Genomic DNA, 21,949 nt, shown 5'->3' on the forward strand with positions numbered 1-21,949 from the left:
GTCACCTGAAGTACAATTTAAAAAAAAATAATACAAAAAAAAAAGTCACTGTTCAATATAAATTTAAAAAAATCAAGGTATAAAATTACTTTCAAAATATACCTAATAAAGCTACACATACATGCAATTTTAAAAAGTCAAACACCAAAACATTCTGAGTGGTAGGTTATGTGTATTGAGATGAGAAAGTTTTTCTGTATTTTGCTATTTACTTTAATAAACACAAATAAAATTTCATTTTTTTTCTTATTATAAAAGTTTAAAAGAAAATGAGAACCAACTCCAGACTAGCAATGTCCTGGAGAACTTTTCTGGAGACCCTTGGGTGGCGTGAACAGTTTGATCTTTGCTGCTAACCAAAAGGTTAGCGGTTCAAAGCCACCCAACAGCATCTCTGAAGACAGGCTTGGCAATCAGCTTCCATAAAGACTAAAACCAAAAAAACCAAACCCATTTTTACCGATTTGATTCCAACTTACAGTAACCAACAGAGTAGAACTGCCCCATAGGGTTTCCAAGGCTGTAAATATCTTTCTCCCTCGGAGGCGCTGGTGGTTTCGAACCGCCAGCCTTTCAGTTAGCAGCCAAGCATTTTAACCACTGCACCACCAGGGCTCCTCCATCTGTGTGAGAGCCTTGATTTTACCTCTTTCTGAAAACTATCTTTCAACAGTCAAAAACACTTGCTTTGTTTCACAGCGGACATAAAAATAAACCTGGATAAGTAACCCTTCATACCTCTGAAGACGAGGTGTTCCTTTAGCTAAACAACCACACCTTACCCGCCCCCTGCCTTGAACCAGCCTTCTAATCACAGCAGTGTTTTTCTTCACAGTTCCCTTGCCAGCTTTTCTTTTTTTTTTTTAATGTGGAAAGCAAAACCAAATGCCACGCTCCAGTCTAATCAGAGCACGGAGGCGCTGATGGGTGTGACACGTGCGAGCGCTCTGCCTCATCACAGCAGTTTATTTACACGAGTCCTTCCCAATGACTCAAGTACAACTTACAGTTCACTCGAAACCCTTTCCGAGCTGTCTATCTGGTTGCTGTCTCATCTAAGTAGGTGTTTTGGTGGACTTAAAAAAAAGATTCATGATAACTTGAAATGTCTATTCACTCAACAAGTATTTGCTGAGCGCCTACTATGTGCTATCCAAGATTCTAATCTTTGGGAATACAGCCTTGGCTTCGAATGGCTCTTACATGCTAGTGGGAACAGCCCAGATTATAGTAACAGACGTGTATTCTCACACTTAACACAGAACAGAGACACCCCCCGCCCCCTCGTGAGGTGGTGAGCATAGAAACGGGCTTGCTATGTAAAAAACTGTATGTTTTAGCCTTGGATAAAAGTTTCACCAACAAAAACAGTATTTTCCTGACTATTGTCCTTAGCAATAACACGTTAAAAACAAAACAAAATGACAACGCTTTCCGGACAGGCGCCGCGAGAAGACAGGGGTCCTCACCTCTTTTTTCTCACCCGTCTGTTCAGCTATCAGCTGGTCGAACACGGCACCAAACTCTTCGTGGATCTTCTGCATTTCGTTGATGTGACTGGCAACCTTGTTCATAGTCTTGATGGCCACTGCAAGGAAATGGATGGGGAATGACGAGGTGATGTGAGACTCTCGCCGCGGGCAGGCGAGGCGAGAGGGACCCCCCAGGCGGGGCTCACCGTCCAGGTGGTAGTGTTCCTCGCTCTCCGCGTCCGTGAGGGCGAACAGCTCCTTCAGCAGGAGGGGGTACTTGAGGATCCTCTGAATGGGCTTGATGAGGTAAGACTCCAGCGTGGACGAGTGTTGCTGCTTCGGGTTCTGGGCGTCCAGGAAGGCCTTGAAAGCTGTGTCTGTCCTGGCTGGAACCGTTTAAATACAGGGTGTCAGAGGGGAACGCCAAATCACTCCCTTCTCACAATGTCACTCACTTTGCCCAAGAAGCCTCTCTATAGGACTGAACGAGAGCGGACGGCGGGGAGGGGGTGTTCAGAAACATACCCGGAAGGGCCTGTCCATCAGATTTGTTAAATTTATGGGGGGGCAGCACAATGACTGAATAAATAACAGAATTTGTAAATGCTACAGCCTTGCTTTGTCAGGGATTGCTGTTCATCCTGCTCACCCTAGCTTTCCTACTCTTTCAAGTATTTCACTGCCAGAAGAACCTCTTTTACGGGGGCAGTGGTGGGTCAGAGGTAGAACTGTCGCCTCCCATGCAGGAGACCCAAGTTGGATTCCCGCCCAGTACCCCTTGTGTGCAGCCACCACCCGTCTGTTAGTGGATGCTTGCATGTTGCTAGGATGCTGAAGAGGTTTCAGTGGAGCTTCCAGACTAAGACAGACTAGGAAGAAAGGCCTGGAGATCTACTCTGGAAAATCAGCCGCTAAAAACCCTATGGGTCACAACGGTCTGAACTGCAAATGATCGTGGGGATGGCAAAGGACTGGGCGGCATTTTGTTCCGTTGTGCACGGGGTCACCAGGAGTCAGGGGCCAACTCAATGGCAGCTGGCAACAATAGAACTTCCTTGGAGAAAAGGCAGGGAGAAAAAACAAACAGCAGCAGCAGCACATGACTCCACGTAGCTCGGGTGAGTGGGAAGAGGCTGGGTCTCCCTCAGTGAAAGCCTTTTACTATCCGTTCCAGTTAATCAGCACCAGCAGCTATTAGCATCTGTAGGGCAGGCCTGCTGGCCAGGGCTGCGGGGTCATCTCAGAGGGAAACTTACACCTGACCGCATGCCAACCAGGTGGCACTTTCCTCCTAGCTGGCTATCATCTGTGTCCCCACCTGGCAGGAAAGCAGCCCTGAGGAACTCTAGGTCCCCAAATAAGCAGCGGATAGGAAGATGTGGCTAATGCTTTCCATCCAGACGCAAAGGAATGAACAGTGCAGGAGAGAGACAAGTGAGGGTGGAAAGTGAGGAGGGAAGGACCATATGTCAAAGTGGCTTGTCAGTGGGCATGAATTAAAAAGCAACAGTAAGTGTCTGTATAAAAACGTCCATCCCCACTGGTTAGAAGAGTAAGCCAGGACCACATGTTACAGTCAACCATCCTGAAAATACAAAATGATTCTGCTCACTACCTTTATTCAATTAAGAAAAACAGCCATCATGGGGGAAGACTTCATAAAGAACACAATCCTTTTCACCCTTTGAGACCCCTTTAAAAGGAGTCAGGAGCCCCTGGGTGGTGCAAACTATTAACGCCCATGGCTGCTAACTGAAAGGTTGGAGGTTCAAGTCCGCCCACAGGTGCCTCAGAAGAAAGTACTGGCAACCTACTTCTGAAAAATCAGTCACTGAAAACCCTATGGAGCACGGTTCTACTCCGACACACACGGGGTCACCCTAAGTCAGAACTGACTAGACAGCAAAGGGTTTTTTTCCTAAGAGGAGTCAGACTTCATGCGTTCAGCCATCACTTCTCCTCCTTCCAGAGAAGAGATCCCTGAAGAGAAAGGAGACTTGGAGAAAGGTGACTGATGGACCCATGAGCCAGGGAAGCTAGGCCAGGCCCAAAGCTGATCCATGAGGAAGCTATGGCTTCTGTGGGGTACCCTAAGTCTGGGTCCATGTCTAGAAGGGGCCTAGAGATTGCCCGCAAATCCTCAAGTCCACAAATACGGCTCTGGGTCACGGCAAGTGAGTGTGTGGTTCCCAGCACTTTGTCTTCTGTGCTTCTCAAAGGGTTCTCTGCGTCCTCTCGCACGTTTGGCAATCAGAAGAAAGTGGGTCATCCCTACTGCTTTAAGGGATACTTCAAAAATACCCCATAATATTTTCCAGGTGCAAAAAATAATGTTATTGAGTTAAGAAAAATCTACTGGGGCAGACTTGAACCTAACTGAGTGATTAAAAATAAGGCAAACTGCTCTAAGGACTATAATGAGTATATAATTTGACCGTAGCGCAAAGCGCTCTGATACTGTTACTTTAACAATCCTTTAACAATTGCATGCCCAATGCCATGGGGTTGACTCCGACTCACAGTGACCCTGTAAGACAGAGTACAACTGCTCCGTAGGGTGTCCATTGAGCGGCTGGTGGATTCGAGCTGCTGACCTTTTGGATAGCAGCCCAGCTCTTAACCACAGTGCCACCAGGGCTCCTCCAAACAATCAGCATCCAATAAAAGTTTTTAAAAAACAACAGCAGCAGCACACAGCTATATGAATAATACGGCATGTGTGAAAGCACGGTCTAGGTGGGCCAGCATGACGCGGAAACCCCCAAGTTCCCTCACACTCTTGTGCTGAACGAGAACTCTGGGCACCGATGACAGCCATCGTTAAGTTCATCACTGTCTGAGGCGGGCTCTTTGGTCGATTCTGACTCAATGTGACCTCATGTGTGTCAGAGCAGAACTGTGCTGCATACGGTTTTCAATGGCTGATTTTTTAGAAGTAGACTGCCAGGTCTTTCTTCCGAGGCTCCTCTGGGTGAACTTGAACCGCCAATCTTTCGATTAGCAATAGAGTGCATTAACCCTTTTGAACGACCCAGGGACTCCAATATTTCCTACCGGAAAACCCAACCAAATCCACTGCCATTGAGTTGACTCCAATTCACAGGGACCCTATAGGACAGAGTAGAACTGCCCCATAGGGTTTCCAAAGCTGTAATCTGTACAGAAGCAGACTGCCACGTCTTTCTCCCATGGAGCGGCTGGTAGGTTTGAACCGGCAACCTTCTGGTTAGCAGCCAAGCACTTAAGCATTGCGCCACCAGGGCTCCTTAAATATTTCCTACCCAAAAAACCCAAACCCACTGCCACTGAGTCGGTTCTGACTCCTAACGGCCCCACAGGGTTTCCAAGGCTGCAAATCTCTATGGAAGCAGACAGCGACCTCTTTCTCCTGCAGAGCCACTGGTGGGTTCCAACCACTGGATCTTTCGGTTAGAGCTGATCACTTTAACCACTGCGCCACCAGGGCTCCTTAAGTATTTCCCACAGTAGGTTTTAAATCAGCTCCAGCCAGCTCTCTTCAGCACCAGACATGAACCTGTGAGGTGGTAACTGATTGACATATTCGGGGACTTGATCAGCAGCTCTTTATGGGGCAGCCACAGCAAAAGGTTACAGAAACGCAGGCTACTTTCCAGAGATTCCTGGAAATCAAACTTCCTGTTCGCTCTACTGCTTACCAAGGAATGCTTTTTAATCCTTTTACAGTAAAACCTGCCAAAGCCGGAACCCGTGTAAGGCGGAAAAGTGTCAGAGAAGGAAAATGCAAACACTTTCCACCAACACAGGCTACAGAAAAGCTGCAAGACTGTACCCTGTCAAAGGTGGAAAACCTGCGCCTTCCGGCTCTCCCAGGGCTCACTGTCCACCAACAACCACACCCTAACCACGGAAGCACAACTACTTTCTAGAGACTCTCAGAACATTCTATCAGGTCCTCAGAACACTCGAGAAATGTAGACTGCAAGCATAAAAATGCTACTCCGGTCTATGCAAAATATAAGTGCCACTTGAGCAATTTTCATGAATAATTAGTAACGGTGGTGGCTATTATACCCCTAGGAACAAGGACAGGTGAGGTAAGGACGAAATTCCACAGACAGACAGACGAAGCGTGGTCAGTGACAAGGGAAATTAATGGCCAGGCAGGAATAAAGTAGCAATTTCTCAACTCCTAGATTTTGCGTAATTGCAAAATGACCTGTCCACTTTGATAAAAAATACGTAGCTGAGTCAAACCTTCATTATAGAAAAACCGACAAAACTACTAATTCAAAATATGAATGCATTTCAGTCATCGGTGCCCACGGGCGTACCTGATTAGAACATCTACCTGGCACACAGTTGCAGACATGAATGCATTTCACTGCTCGGCGTCCATGTCTGTGGCTCCTTGGGAATTCTATCTGCTACATCAGTGACTCTAGGATACCTGTCCAAAGCCCCCACCATAGTGAGCCACACAGATGTGAATCAACAATTAACACGCCCCCCCCCACCCCCCCAGTCCTCACCAGCCTTACCTTTCACCAGAACCTTGGGGACTTTCGTGTGGCTGGCGCAGAAGGCACTGTAGAGCTTGAAGCGGTCAGCGTAATACAGAAAGGATCCCCCCAGAGAGAAGAGCACTTTCTGGAGAGGATGAGAAGAAGCAGTTTGTTTGCATGGTTTGTAGGAACACGGACAGGATACCTGGGGGAGCTCACAGCCCCCAACCCTCCCCACGGCAGCATCACCCACACCTGTCTGGGTCCTTCTCTGACCACTGATGTTCCTGACTGTGAGGCGGCACGTGGCTTACGAATCTGTGTAACAGATGCGGGAGTTTGTATGTACTGTGGAGACGCCGCTTATTTTTGGGCCCTGTGTCTTGTAATGATCTAGCTTGAATGTTGATGAGAGAACATATACGGCATTCTGGAAAAGGCGGAAAGCTCTTGAATATTCTCATTAGGTTCTCTTGGGGGTGTGTTGTAGTTCAGTGCCGTCAAGTCAGTTCTGACTCACAGTGACCCTACGTACAACAGAAGGAAACACTGCCCAGCCCTGCGCCATCCTCACATTCACTGCTATCCTTGAGCCCACTGTTGCAGCCACTGTGTCAGTCCATCTCCTTGAGGATCTTGCTCTTTTTCACTGACCCTCCACTTTACCAAGCATGATGTCCTTCTCCAGGGACTGGTCCCTCCTGATGACACGTCCAAAGTACATGAAGTGACAAATCAAATAAAGGCGAGCAATGTCCAACCAGCTGCTGTGGAGTCAACTGCCTCATGGCGCCCCCCGTGTGTCAGCGCAGAGCTGCACTCCACAGGGTTTTCAACGGCTGATCTTTCAGAACTAGATCACCAGGCCTTTCTTCCATGGCACATATGGGTGGACTCAAACCTCTAAGCTTTTGGTTAGCAGCTGAACATGTTAACTGTTTGCACCACCCAGGGACTCCAGGGAATGTCTACCCCCCCACCCCCAAAAAAGGAATAGAAAACATGCTTCCCTAACCACTGTACTCCACCACCTCCAATGCCACACTGCTCCTCTAACAGGAAGCAGGTAAGACTATAAGCGATGTTAGAGAAAACGCTCAACTCCGAGCATTATATATTGTCTTAATAGCCCACACCCCGTGCCCCATGTGACCAAAACTGGATGGCGGCTTTCTCCGCTATGACTTTAATATGCCTGAGGTGTAACCCACACATTTAATATATATTGTATATCACATATATATGTAAACATACATATATGAGACAGGCCTCGAAGAATATCTTCTGTAGGCTTCATATTGATCTAGTCCTGTTCAGTTCAAGCGAGATATTGTTTTTTTATGCTTAGAATTAAAAGTTAGCTTCCACTCGAGGAAATAAGGTTTTGGAGTAAGCAGAGAATTCTGACAGACTGTCCACTGTTAAAAAAAACAAAAATTGACCTTTCTCTAAAACCACATATAATTGCTAGTTAGATATCTCAATTCTTTCCCTACATGTTCTACTGTTATGGACTGAACTGTGTCCCTCAAAAAGATACGTGGAAGTCCTAACCCCTGAAACCAAAATCAAACCTGTTACCGTCAAGTCGATTCCGACTCGTAGCAACCCTGTAGGACAGAGCAGAACTGCCCCATAGAGTTTCCAAAGAGCGCCTGGTGGATTCAAACTGTCAACCTTCTGGTTAGCAGCCATAGCATTTAACCACTATACCAGCAGGGTTTCCTCCTAACCCCTAGTACCTGTGAATGTGACCTTGTTTGGAAATAAAGTCTTTGAAGATGTTATCAGTTAACACGAGGTGATACAGGAGTCCAAAACCAAACCCACTGCCATTGAGTCCATTCCGACTCATAGTGACCCTACAGGAAACTGCTCCCTAGGGTTTCCAAGGAGTGGCTGGTAGATTCCAACTGTTGACCTTCTGGTTAGCAGACGAGCTCTTAACTACTATGCCACCAGGAATTCATGAGTAGGAAGGTGCTAATCCCACCTGAGCAGCCTCCTTATGAAAAGAGGAGAGGAGAGGACACAGGGACACGGGGAGAAAATGGCCATGTGACAATGCACCTACAAGCCAAGAAATGCCTGGGGTCACCAGAAGCTGAAAAAGAAAAGAAAGGATGGTCCCCTGGAGCCGCCGAGAGAGGGCATGGCCCTGCTGACACTGAATCTCAGCTTCCGGCCTCCAGAACTGCGAAGCAACAATCTTCTCTGGTTTTAAGCTGCCCACTTTGTGGTATTTTGTTACGGAGTCATAGGAAACTAATACCATTGAGGTCAAGTCGATTCCAACTCACAGTGACTCTATAGGACAGAGTAGAACTGCCCCATGGGGTTTCCAAGGAGCGGCTGGTGGATTCGAACTGCCGACCTTTTGGTGAGCAGCCGAGCTCTTAACCACTGTTCACGGCACCAGGGCTCTAGGAAACTGACACATCCACCTTATTCCTGAACTTTCCAAGACCCCAACTTGCTTAGAAGGCATCAGTAGAGGCAGTCTGACCTTTAGGGTAATGTTATCCTTTGAGTCACACCCAGTCATTAAACAAAAAGGTGTGGAAGAAAAAGCTCTAATGTAACCCTCACTTTAGCCATTCCAAAGTCACCCATTTGTTTAATTAAAACTCACTGAGCAGGTACCATCCAGCTGCTATTGCTGTTGGCAGGTACCATCGAGTCGGGTTCAACTCATGGCAACCCCACGTGACAGAGTGCTAATGCCCCATAGGCTTTTCTAGGCTGTAATCTTTTCTTTTTTAAAATTGTTGTGCTTTAAGAGAAAGTCTGCAACTCAAGTTAGTCTCCCATACAAAAATTTACACTTACATTGTTACGTGACCCTAGTTGCTCTCCCTATACTGTGACAGCACACTCCTTCTTTCCACCCCGTATTTCCTATGTCCATTCAACCAGCTCCAGACCCTCAATAGATTTGTTTGTTTACGGGCAATCTTTATGGCAATAGATCGCCACGTTTTTCTTCCGAGGAGCCGCTGGGTAGGTTTGAACAGCCAACCTCTTTTAGCAGCAGAGCACTTAACCATTGTATCACCGAGGCTCCTTCCACAAACATGATGTTAATATTACACAGCCAGATTTCTACAAGCATCGGGAGAAGTAGGTCAAATTGTGTGAGGCCCCACACATATACGGACAACTGACTTTCAACAGAAGTGCAAAAGAAATTCAGTGGAGAAAGCATAAAAGGATAGCCTTTTCAACAAATGGTGTCAGAAAATTTAGATATTCGTATACAAAAAAAAGAGCCATGATCTATTTATATCACACCATATACAATTTTAACTCAAAATAGATCATAGACCTAAATAAAAATCCCAAAGCTACAGAACTTCTAGGAGAAAACATAAAATCCTTCTGATCCTTTGCTCTTCAGCTAAAGATCAGATAGGCCCATAAAACTAATCGAGACTAAAGGGGCACACCAGCCCAGGGGCAAGGACAAGAAGGCAGAAGGGGACCGGAAAGCTGGTAATGGGGAACTCAAGGTCGAGAAGAGGGAAGTGTTGACATGTCATGGGGTGGGCAACCAATGTCACAAAACAATGTGTATTAATTGTTTAATGAGAAACTAATTTGCTCTGTAAACCTTCATCTAAAGCACACGCAAAAAAAAAATCCTTCTGACCTTGATTTAGGCAAAGATTTCATAGACAATAACACCTAACTCATGCTCATGAAACAGAAGGAAACATTTAATGAACTGTGGTTCCTGAAAATTAAAACTTCCTCTCTTTCAAGGACACTATTAAGAGAATGAAAAGACTGAGAGAAAAAAAAACAAATCATGTATTGGGATAAAGAACTTGTATCCACAATCTACAAAGAACTCTAAAAACTCAATAATAAGAAAACAAAATAAATGGGCAGAAAATTTGGACAGACACTTCCCCAAAGATGGCAAGCGGAAGGCAAATAAGCACATAAAAAGATGTTCATCACCATAAGGCATTAGGTAAATAAATGGAAACCCCCACGAGACACCCCTACACACCTGTTAGAAAGCCCAAAAGTAAAAAGAGCGACTCTGTCAAGTGTTGGTGAGGATGAGCAAATGCTTGGGGGCGGGGTGATGTGCAATGGTACAACCACTCTGGAAAACAGTCTACCAATTTCTTAATAACTTAAGCATCTACCTGCTGTATGATCCAACCACCCCACTCCAAGGTATTTACCCAAGAGAAACGGAGGTGTGCATCCACAGAAAAACCTGTTTACGGATGCTCATAGCAGCTCTGCTTGTAACAGCAGAAAAACCGGGATGCCTCAAACGCCCATCAAAGAAGAAAAGATTAACAGAGTGTGATACATCCAAGGAGTACCACTCAGCAAGAAAAAGGAATGAACTATTAATATATATGCCACATGGATGGGTCTCAAAATAATTAAGCTGAGTAAAAGAAGCTAGACCAAAAAAAAAAAAAGAGTACCTACTGTGTGGTTCCATTCATGTAAAATTCCAGAAAACATAAACTAACCTGTAGTGACAAAAAGCAGAACGTGGCTGCCTGGGGTTGGTGGTAGGCGAAGGAGCAAGGGAGGGCTGGAGAGACAGACCACCAGGGGCAAGAGAAAGCTTTTGGGGGTGGATGGTTACAGTCATTATCTTGATTGTATGCCCCAAAATGAACTCTGATCTATTTATATCACACCATATACAAATTTCACTCAAAATAGATCATAGACCTAAATGAAAATCCCAGAACTACAGAACTTCTAGGACAAAACATAAAATCCTTCTGACCTGTCGCCATACATATGTCCCACCACTCATCTGTCAGTCTGTCATACTGTGGGGGCTTGCGTGTTGCTGTGATGCTGGAAGCTCTGCCACTGGTATTTCAAATACCAGCAGGGTTACCCATGGTGGACAGGCTTCAGCAGAGCTTCCAAATGAAGACAGACTAGGAAGAAGGACCTGGCAGTCTACTTGTGAAAAATTGGCCAGTGAAACCGTTCTGAACAGCGGCGGAGCACTGTCTGACACAGTGCGGACCAAGCAGTGTTTCGTTCTGGTGTACACAGGGTCGTTATGAGTCACAGCCGACAAAACAGTACCTAACAACCACCACAACGTACGTAGGTTAAAATTTATCGAATTGTCCTCTTTCAATATGTGCCAATTATACTTCAATTAACCTGTTTTTAAAAACATGTACGAGGGACACATAGGCCCTCACCGCTACACACAAATGAGGAGCTTTGCTGGGGGGAAGTGCAGCACAGGAAATGTCTGCATGACAGAGAGACAACGGGGTGGAGGAAGCAAGCTGAGAGGGTCCTCACTAAGGCCTCAGTCACACATCCCTGTTACGGCGGCCAGGGCACACTGTGTTCTGGAAGGCCGTCTTCCTCTGGTTAACGATAAGCATTTCCATTAAGCAAAGTTTCCCAGAACAGGATAAATCAATTTGGTTACAGGGAGACCTGGGGTGCTATTCTAATTTGCTAATAGCCAACATATTAAAGGCCCCCTCACAAATAGAACCAAAGGACAAGGCTGGTACATCTCCCAAACCAGAGGCAAACAGGTGCACCATTTAAAGCAAGCACTGGCTTTAGGTCAGCCAGAAAAACAGGACACCATTGGTGACCTTCTCAATGCCCTTTATGAACTGGCCCCACTGGGGCAACCCAAGGAAGACTTCAGCACCATGAGCACAAGAACTTATCAAAGAGAGGAAAATGCTAAATGTGATATGTTAGCAGGAACCCAACTCAACCCCCAGGAGAACCCACCCATGACATTAAAACAAAACAGAACACCCAAAAGTGGCCATCAAGTGGACTCCAACTCATGGGGACCCCATGTGTGTCAGCGTAGAACTGTGCTCCAAAGGATTTTCAAGGGTTGATTTCTTGAAAGTAGGTCACCAGGCCTTTCTTCTGAGCCTCCTCTAGGTGGATTTGAACCTCCAAACTTTCAGTTAGCAGCTGAGCGTATTTAACTTGTGCACCCCCCCATCCCCCCCGGACATCAGGAGGCAGTTTTACACTATTTGAGGATGAGACATACCTTAAATTGATCAACTTTCTCAAGCTTTTCCAAGTCCGGTACCAGTCTCACCCCATCTTCCAGAGTTTTCAGAAATTCCACTTGAAACTCTACCATTTCAGTTAAATTTCCAAAGAGCACATCAAGCTGAAAACAGAAAAAGAATTTAATGCACTCCATATTTCATTAGTGCTCAGAAATTTTATTTGGTTCTGATGCCCACGTTTTTCTATCAACATTCAGCAATGAAGGTGCTGATCCCGCCACCAGGGTGAGGCAGCTCCATCCTCTCTAAATCTAAGTCAAAGCACTCAGTAGGCAATAAAGTGACCTACTTAATACAACAACGAATTCAAGTGCTTTCAGTACTGTGTGCTCCCCACTTCTTCCTCCTTATCAACAAGTCAACCTGCAATGTGACCTTCGACAATTTCGCCATACCTCATCTTGGGTGAGAAAAGTTTCTTTCTGAAGAGGTTTCAGGTATCTTTCCATGAGACAGTTTAAGTCCTAAAGGTTAAAAGGAAATCTCGTTAAAAAAACAAACAAAACAAAAACAAACCCATTCCCATCGAGTCAGTTCCGACTCATCGCAACCCTACAGGACAGAGTAGAACTGCCCCATAGGGTTTCCAAGGAGCGGCTGGTAGAATTGAACTGCCGACCTTTCTGTTAGCAGCCGAGCTCTTAACCACTGTGCCATTAGGTCTCCTAAGGGCATCTAAAAGCCAATAAAGAATATAAAGAAGAAAAACAGATTATGTCCCAAATGTTAACATTAGTCTTTAGGTTCCTAAGGTCCATTCGAGCAGGGGACAGACAACCTTTCCTGTGAAGAGTCAGATAGTATCAGACAAAGATTAGACTGGACTGTGGGACATAAAATGATACTCGTGAAAGAGTGTGCTTCTTGGCTCAAGTAGATACATGAGACTTAATGGGTGGCTCCTGTCCAAAGGCGAGATAAGAAGGCAGAGAGGGTCAGGAGCTCGTTGAATGGGCACGGGAAATCCAGGGTGGAAAGGAGGAGTGTGCTGGCACAGTATAGGGAGAGCAATTAGGGTCACAAAACAATGTATGTATAAATTTTTGTAAGAGACACTAACTTGAATTGTAAGCTTTCACTTAAAGCACAATAATTAAAAAAAAGTCAGATAGTAAATCTTCCAGGCTCTGCAAATACTATGGTCTCTGTCGAGACCACACAACTCTGCTGTTGTAGCACAAAAGTAACCAAAGACGATACGTAAATGAATGCGACTGTGTGCCAATAAAACTTTATTTACAGACACAGGCAGCAGGCTGGGGCTTGGCCAAGGGTCATAATCTGCTGATCCCTGAATTAAAGAGTAAAACAGATTTAAAAACAGATCACACTGTATTAATATGGGGACTATAACTAAATGTCAGAAGAAGTGATAATATAAAGAAAACAGATCTAATTACCCTTCTGCCTAGACTCAGATGATAAAGATAATACCCTCATTTGTCAAACCCAAATTCACTTCCGGTATTTCCTCAATACCATATTTAGAAAGGTCAGGAGGATAAACTACTATCGTTCCCCTTCCTTTGTCAATAACTCAAATATACTGATATGCTTCCTTAAAACAAAATAAACAAAGAAAGAAAAAACCCCATTGCCATCAAGTAGATTCTGACTCACGGCAACCCTACATGTGTCAGAGTGGAACTGCGCTCCACAGGGTTTTCAATGACTGATTTTTTTTCTTTTTTTTTAATATGTCAAGAACGCTTTATTTATTTATTTAGGTGAAAGTTTACAGAGCAAATTAGTTTCTCATTCAACAACTTATACACGAATTTTTGTGTGACACTGGTTGCAATCCGCTCAATGACTGAGTTTTTGGAAGTAGATCACCAGGCCTTTCTTCTGAGGCCCCTTCTGGATGGACTCAAACCTCTAACTTTTTGGTTAGCAGCCGAGTGCATTAACCATTGGCATCACCCAGGGACTCCTAAAACCAAACAGGTGATTTTAACATTCAGAATAAAAGCCAAACTCCATATGAAAGACCAAGAGACTCTTCACACTGTGCACTGACTTTGTTGTTAGCCAAGGTTATAAAATAATATAAACACACCACCTTCGTCCCTTAGAGGCAGAGGGAAAGCAGGCCCTGTGGGAAAGGGAGGCAGGACAGGCAAGACGTACCTTCACGTAGGTGCGCTCCGTCTCCAGGAGCTCGCAGATCACCTTGCGAAGCTTATCGGCGTCTGTGAGCTGCCTCATGGCTGCCAGCTGAGGCCCGCTGGAGTCCTGGGGAGACGAGCTCTGGTCAGGGCTGTGCATCTCATGCAGGCTGCGGCAAAATGTGGCCACCTGTTCTGTGCTCTGCAGAGCGTAGGAGAAAAGGCAAGGCAGAGTCAACCCTAGTTACAGGGCCTCGTCTCAACACCTGTCTCTCCTGAATGGGCTCCTCCCGGTTCAGGAGCTGTCACAGATGAATCACATCTCATGCTTCCCTAAATCACTCCACATACTGGACGCTCGTGGTAACAATACCACTACCAGCTGCTGTCAAGTAACTGTGCTCCACGGGGCTTTCAATGGCTGATTTTTCAGAAGTAGGTCACCAGGTCTTTCTTCCGAGGCACCTGGGGGTGGATTCGAACCTCCAACATTTCAGTCAGCAGCCGAGCATGTTAACCATTTGCACCACCCAGAGACTCCACAATAACAACAGCTAATGTTTATTGAACACTTACTGTGCACCAGGTACTGGTCTGATACACTTAGCACCCCCCACCTGGTGAGTAAAGACTACTGTATTTCCATTTAACAGGTGAGAAAACTGAGGCCCAGAGAGGTTAAGTAATTTACCCAAGATTACACAGCTTGTAAGTGGCAGAGCTGGGATTTGGACCAGGCAGTCTGGCTCCAAAGCCATATTCTTACCCAGAGCAAAAGCTTTTAAATGAGACAGAGACACAGGAAAGCAAGTGCGTTTTGTCCAAAGTACATTTTTTAATGTACTTATTAATTATCAGACTCTCAATGCAGTGCATTATCTACTGCTTTGCAATGCTGGAGACCATGTTACCAGGTAAGATTCTTCCAGTCTCTGTCAATAATTGGTACTGAGGCAACTTCATGGATAAAGACATATATTCATACATTAAAAAAAAAAGTTTCCTATTCAGGCAGAAAGAGAAAAGTTCTCATACATGCTACAACATGGACGAACTCTGAAACATTAAGCTGAGTGAGATAAGTCAGGAACAAAAGTTCTAGTATCGTATGATACCACTTACATGAAATAGCCTAGTTTACGCAAATGCACAGAGACCAGAGTTTATCAGTGGTTACCTGGGGCAGGTGGGAGGGGGAGATGGAGAGGTATTGCTCAGGGGGCCCAGAGTTTCTGCTAAGGAAGATGACAAATTTGGCAACGGATAGTGGTGATGCTTGCTCAACATGGTGAATGTAATTAATGTCACTGAATTGTACGTGTAAAAACAGTTCAGATGGCAAATGTTTTATTACGTACATTTTACCATGATAAACAAAAGCACCAAACAATTAAAATGCAAAAAAAGCTTCCATCTCTCCAGCTTTCCCAAAGACAGGAGCAAGACTGAGGATGAGAAGGAAGAGTGAGGGGGCCGGGTGCTGGAACAGGCCTCCCTCAACAGAAGGTTCCAGCATCCACCTGACCTCTCTCCTGGAGGATGCAGGTGACGATCAGAAAGGCTGCAGAAAATGTTGCCAATACTTTAAAATTTGGGATGCGAAGATTCCAACTTTGCAAGTTACGGAAAACAGTTCTCCAAAGCACGGGCTGCTTACAAACAAACAAGGAACCAGGACAGCAGTCCTTCTCCACCTTGGCTGCACGCTGGGATTGCCTGGGAGCTTCCAACACCCCAGCACCTGAGGCTCACCCCACACCGATCCAATCAGCATCTCTGTGGTGGGGGTGCAGGTGTCAGTACTTTTTAAAGCTCTCCATGCAACTGCTCCAGAGGCTGTTCTGGAGCATGAAATCTAGTTTCTTAATGTTTGTCCACATGCACTGCTCTATCGTCGGGTGACAGTATTTTCTTGAAGGTAGGGGCTGCCTTCTCTTATTTCTCTCCCCTGCTTCTATTGTCTAGGTCAACTCAAGACACAAAGCATTTCCATAGACACCTGTGCACACAGACTCACTTCTATCATCCACCTCTCCTGGGGGAACACGAGGAACACCCGCCCCAAAACAATGTCTGGTGTACAGAGGGTGACCCCATGTGCTACAGACTAGAACTGCTGCACAGGGTTTTCTTGGCTGTAATCTTTGCGGAACCAGATCACCAGACGTTTCTTCCGCAGCGTGGCTGGGTGGGTTCGAACTGCCAATCTTCCTGTTAGCAGATGAATGCAAACCATTTGTGCCGCCCGGGGACCTGCACAGAGCTTAAAGCCAAGGCTGGTGTTTTGTGTAGGGTAGGGAGCTGAAACCAAGTGCATTCCATGATGCAATTTTTAAACACAGAGAAAAGCAGCTACCATCAATGTGCCCTTTCCTCATTAAAACCAGACCCGCTGCCATTGAGTTGATTCTGACTCATAATGACTCCACCTGACAGAGTAGAACTGCCCCACAGGATTTCCAAGGAGCGGCTGGTGGACTCGAACTGCCGACCTTTAAGTTAGTAGTCGAAGGCTTAACCACTGTGCCACCAGGGCTCCCTTTCCTCATGACTGCATGAAAAGGAAAGGAAACTGAAATAAGGACAGTATAAAGACATGGGAAATCAACCTAGAAAGGGTCCATCAGCAGCAGTGTCACGACAACAAGGGCACAGCCAGGATCCTCGTCTGCATAACCATTACTCCAATTCTCTTCCAATTATCACCACTTACTTACTGCTAGTGCTAACCCTACTCTCACAGGACGGGAATATCTAACACCTACTGACACTCTTCAATGTTCTCCAGGGAAGTGTGTCTTTCAGACACTGAATATACCCACAAAGAATTTTCCTGGAGGTGACCAACTAGAAAAGCTCACCAAAATGGGGTGAATTGTGTGGTATGTGATTCATCTCTCTTTAAAGCTAAAAGAAAGAGTGTTGGTTTTTAATTAAACCTTATTTTAGAGTAGGAAAAAACCTAACTGCATTATTAGTTACATTAGGGTTTTACTACCTCAAAGTTATCCTTCAAGATACAGTCAAATACGGCTTTGTCTTAAAAATTAAAAAGGAACAAATACGTTCATTTTGACCAAAAAAAGTTTGCATGTCCTTTAGATGACGCAGTGAAAACTGTAACAGGAAATTGCATTATAATATAGTCATGATGGGGGACAGGGGTGGGAACCCCCACCAAAATGAAAATTCCACAGACAGAGAGTGCTGACAACTAACAGCTCTGCACCTGGCCCCCCAGCTTATCCCAAACTCTCCTCGGTTGCTTGGATTAGGGATCTGGCAAAGAAACCTAATACAACAAACGTATAACTGGTACCTTCATTTACACAAAGCGTTCTGAATGTCCCAACTGTAACCACAGCTGTCTGTCCTTCCTACTCGTACACAAATCATATCAAAGGTACTACTCATGATAAATACACCCATCATCACAGTCCCATCAGAGGCATAGAAAGCCTCTCTGCAGTTTCATCATTTGGGCAAGCTGCCCAAGTGAAATCCAGTATAATAACCATGGGACACAGAGATGCATCAAAGGCAGGAAATTACAAGAGGTATCTCCCTTTGTACCCACAACTGATATCACACCATTCTCAGCCACATCTGGGCACAGTAATGGGAGACATGGGATGGAGTTTCTGGGTTTTCATTCTCTCTTTTTCACCATAAATACCTTAAGATTTCCATTTTTAGGGTGTAAGTAAATTCCTGACTTAGCCTGTGTAAATTTGACCACCCCCAAGGTCTGGCATCCTTAGTTTGAAGCAGGCCTTTGGAAAAGCTCAAATCAGTGGATGTGGGCTAGGGCTTTAGTGCGCAAAACACACCTCTCTCCTGCCCAACCTTATTCCTAAACAGCCCAGGTTACTCGGCTTTCTCCTGTCTCACCACTCCCACCCCCTAGACCTGGATGACATTAGGAAATGCCATTAGCATCCCAGGAAACACCTAGAAATTCCCCTGGGTCATCTTCTGACAGCTCAGAGCCTTAGGCATACCTTTCTTATGAGACACTTTCCTCAACCCAGGACTGATTTAGTCACGTGGTCTCTGAGGATGAGCAGGGGGCAGAGCAATTCCTCCACTGGCAACCCTGCTGATTCAAGGCATAAACTCTCAGGTTGTCATAGGAACTGAGTCCAGATGGACATCATCTCTTCATTGTCAATTATGCCATTTAATTAAAGAATAATAATTTTAAAAACAAAGAATTATAAATCATGATGCATATGAGTATTTTCCAATGATATCATTTTCAAGGCTCTTAATAAAATTTTTGTTTGGAAAAAATTAACTTAAAAGGACATCGTCAAGTTTGAGAATTCTGCTTTACTAAACTATTATTTTCAACAGCCTCATATGCATGTGAAAGCTGGACAATAAATAAGACCAAAGAAGAGTTGACACCTTTGAATTATCGTGTTGGTGAAGAATACTGAATATACCATGGACTGCCATAAGAACAAACAAATCTGTCTTGGAAGAAGTACAGCCAGAATGCTCTTAGAAGCGAGGATGGCAAGACTTTGTCTCCTGTACTTTGGACATGTTATCAAGAGGGACCAGTCCCTGGAGAAGGACAGCATACTAGGTACAGCAGAAGTTCAGCGAGAAGAGGAAGACCCTCAACGATGGATTGACACAGCGGCTGCAACGATGAACTCAGGCGTAATGATTGTGAGGATGGCAACAGGACTGGGCAGGGTTTTATTCCGTTGTACACAGAGTAGCTGTAAGTCAGAACCAACTCAACAGCACCTAACAACCACCACCAACTATTACCAAAGAAATTAAAAATTAAAAATAAACAACTTGAAGGAAGTATGAAACATAGGACTTCATTAGAATACCACTAGTCCCTGGGTGGTGGAAATAGTTAATGCGCTTGGCTGTTACTGGAAAAGCTGGTGGTTCAAGTCCACCCAGAGGCACCTTGGAAGAAAGGCCTGGTGATCTACTCCCGAAAAATCAGCCTTTGAAAACTTCACGGAGCACAGTTCTACTCTGACATACATGGAGTCACCATGACAAAACGGGTTTTTTAGAATACCTCTAATCGAGAGATTTTACATATTGTGGCCTAGCTTTTCAGTTTTCCTCTTCCCTTTATGACCAAACGTCTTCCCATCACAATCCACAAGAATCTCCTCCGTGCAGCTCCGCCAAGACAGATGTCGGGGGAGCTGAGTGCAGCGCTCTCCTGCTCCGTCACTGAGTTCTGAGGTGGCACCCTTGTCATTCACACCGAACGCTGTAGCCGGAAGTGCCCAGAACGGTGGCCAGAGTGGGAGATGCTCAACACACTCCTGAAAGCCAGGCTTCCTGGAGCTTGCTGCTGGCATCGTTGCCTGGAGCCCAGGTGGCCCCAACTCATGGTGACCACATGCACAATGAAGCAAAATGCTGCCCGCTCCTGCATGATCAGTATCTACAGGGTTTTCACTGGCTGTTTTTTTGGAAGTAGACTCCCAGGCCTTTCTTCCTAGTCTGTCTTAGTCTGACAGATGGTGGTGGTTGCACATGGGGTGCACTGGCCAGGAGATGAACCCTGATCTCCGGTGAGAAGTCTAGCACTGAACCACCACTGCCTTCTCCCGGAGGTAGGAAGTAGCCAAAGACTCCTGGGAACAAGAAGACAGCCTAGGATTCTCCAGTGGGAGAAGCACAAACCTCTCTGCACCTGAGGTCTGCAGTCAGTCACCCTGGAGACCGAAAAGCACTCCAGGGCATTTGAGAGCTGCCAGTTTAAAACTGCTGCAGGGTGACAAAGCTGCCCCGCTGTCAGGACTATGAATTTTCCAACCAACAGAGAGAGGAGCAGAGGACAACTGCAGGAAGAAATGGGCCACTTCTATGGAGGCCAGCAGGAAGCTCGCTGTTTACAGTATCCCTTTCTTCCTGTGGAAGATGAAAAGAAAGTACAAAAAAGGGGGGAGGCTTTTAAGCAGACAATATCAACTCAAGCTACCCAGCTGTTTAAGCGTTTCCTGTTATGCAATCACCAAAGGCCTTTTCTATCTCTAGAAGAGTTCAGAGTTCTAAAGCTGTCCTTGGTGTCTACCTGATTTAACACATCCCACAGACTTAAAAGGAGTTGGAGCGGCCTGAAGGTACACCTATATTTAAGCTTTTTTGGGAAACAAATACCAAAGCAATGTAACTGCGTAACTTCAAAGGCCAGTATACACAGTGATAATCCTTACCGTCTCCCATCACGTTATCAGTCTCCCTGTGAACAAACTTCCAAGAAGAAATATCCAAAGAAGAACCAAGGCTTATTTAGGTAAATCAGGCAAACTCACTGTCAAAGTTCAAGTCTGACTAAATGACAAAAAATATAATAGCCCATGGACTCTAACATCAACATTTCCAGGTTTCATTTCATTTTGTTAAATTATTTCTTGCCATTAATCCACTGAATTTTCTTGATGCAAAGTCAACATTTACTATAGGACCTGACCCGTTCAATATACATGTTAGTTAATGTTAAACCGTTAACACATTCCTCCAAACTTACGCTTCAATATCTACCACATTCTCAATAAAGCAGAAATTTGAAAAAGTCCAACAGACTGAAAACTTTATGCCAGGAGGCAGGCAGAACCCCTCCTTCCGGACTGCCCGCTAAACGTTTGGATTCTACCCAGGTTGCGAAGCGAACAACACAAGACACTCAAAATCCCCAATAACTAAAAAAAAGAGGAAAAACTCAAGTATCACTTAGAAAAGAATACATACAGCATCTTTCTGCCAGTTAGGACTGAAGGAACAGATAAGTGACTCTATGCAAATTCCACCTCACACCAGCTACCGACCCCATAAGCTACAATCTACCTACCCAACAAGGGGGCAAAAGGATAAAACGGGGAAATGGAACAAGTCTAAGGATCATCTTCTGATGTGAAAATAATTCCACTGGAAAGTCCTAACATAAACAAGGCTGGCAAGATAGAGCTCAAACAGCAGCCGTGCTCACCAGATGAAGTGTCCGATACATGGAGCCACCAGACTCATCACTGTTTGCAATCCTGGGTTTGCGCTTCCTCGTCCACAGTGCAGACATCATTAGCAATATATTCTCATGGTAATTCTACCACCTGATGTGGTCCGCACAGACACGGAAGTTTCTTAAAACACTCCCAGAGCTCCAAAAGCCTTCCAGCTCTGGAGACAGCATCCCCCGGCACCGACACCCCGCGCCGGCTGTGGCAGGAAGACCTGCGGGTGCATCTCACTCAGAAAAGACGGCGACGGTGTCAGACCCCACCGGGGCACAGAGCTGATGCTCTGATTTCACCTGACTAAACAACAAAGTTCCAAAAAGGGAGAGCCCAAACAGGAAAGAAAACAGAGAGGAAACCGCCCCCCGGGATGTCAGCGGCTCAGCCCTGCGGACGAGATCCGCTGATTGGCCAGTTCCTGCTGCACAGGCAACCCAGCCCGGAGCCCAAACCTGCCCACCCACCCGGCTCAGGCGCTAAAAAACAAAAGGTCTGCAGGAGTTTATATTTCCACAGACCTCCCTAATGCTTTGTGACAAGAGCAGATCTTTCAGGGACAGTAACAATTTGGATGACAAAGAAAAATGAAGTCTTCTTGCAGAATGGAAATGTTCTGGAAATTATTCCAATACGTTTGCTAAACGGAAAACAAAATCACAGCTGCAGGGGTCTGGGATGAATGGCACAAACTGCCCGGAGCTAATTAGCATTCACTTCCAGAGACAAGAGTCTTCCAGTAGAAGCAAGGAAACCAGTAGCCAATGGTGATGAGGCAGGCGCTTTGGAGGTTGTCACCCACAGTCTCCAGAAAAAGGAGAC

At 45.4% G+C, this 21,949-nt stretch overlaps 1 protein-coding gene across 2 annotated transcripts in view; it reads right to left on the bottom strand.

Annotated features, from left to right (window-relative positions):
- TIAM1 (TIAM Rac1 associated GEF 1) overlaps positions 1-21,949 on the bottom strand; it is a 156,623-nt gene that overhangs the window by 18,825 nt on the left and 115,849 nt on the right. Inside the window, exons 1-7 of one of the 2 annotated variants that reach the window (XM_023741301.1) lie at positions 21,106-21,567; positions 14,149-14,328; positions 12,414-12,482; positions 11,994-12,119; positions 5,993-6,101; positions 1,679-1,858; positions 1,470-1,588 (exon numbers count right to left, since the gene is read on the bottom strand). In XM_023741301.1, the coding sequence (XP_023597069.1) occupies positions 1,470-1,588; positions 1,679-1,858; positions 5,993-6,101; positions 11,994-12,119; positions 12,414-12,482; positions 14,149-14,328; positions 21,106-21,195 (873 nt within the window). In that variant the 5' untranslated portion in view covers positions 21,196-21,567. Of the gene's footprint in view, positions 1-1,469; positions 1,589-1,678; positions 1,859-5,992; positions 6,102-11,993; positions 12,120-12,413; positions 12,483-14,148; positions 14,329-21,105; positions 21,568-21,949 lie in introns of those variants that run through there. The other variant, XM_004386964.2, reaches the window with a different exon arrangement.

This window comes from Trichechus manatus, unplaced genomic scaffold, assembly GCF_000243295.1.
Source record: "Trichechus manatus latirostris isolate Lorelei unplaced genomic scaffold, TriManLat1.0 scaffold00177, whole genome shotgun sequence".
NCBI lineage: Eukaryota > Metazoa > Chordata > Mammalia > Sirenia > Trichechidae > Trichechus > Trichechus manatus.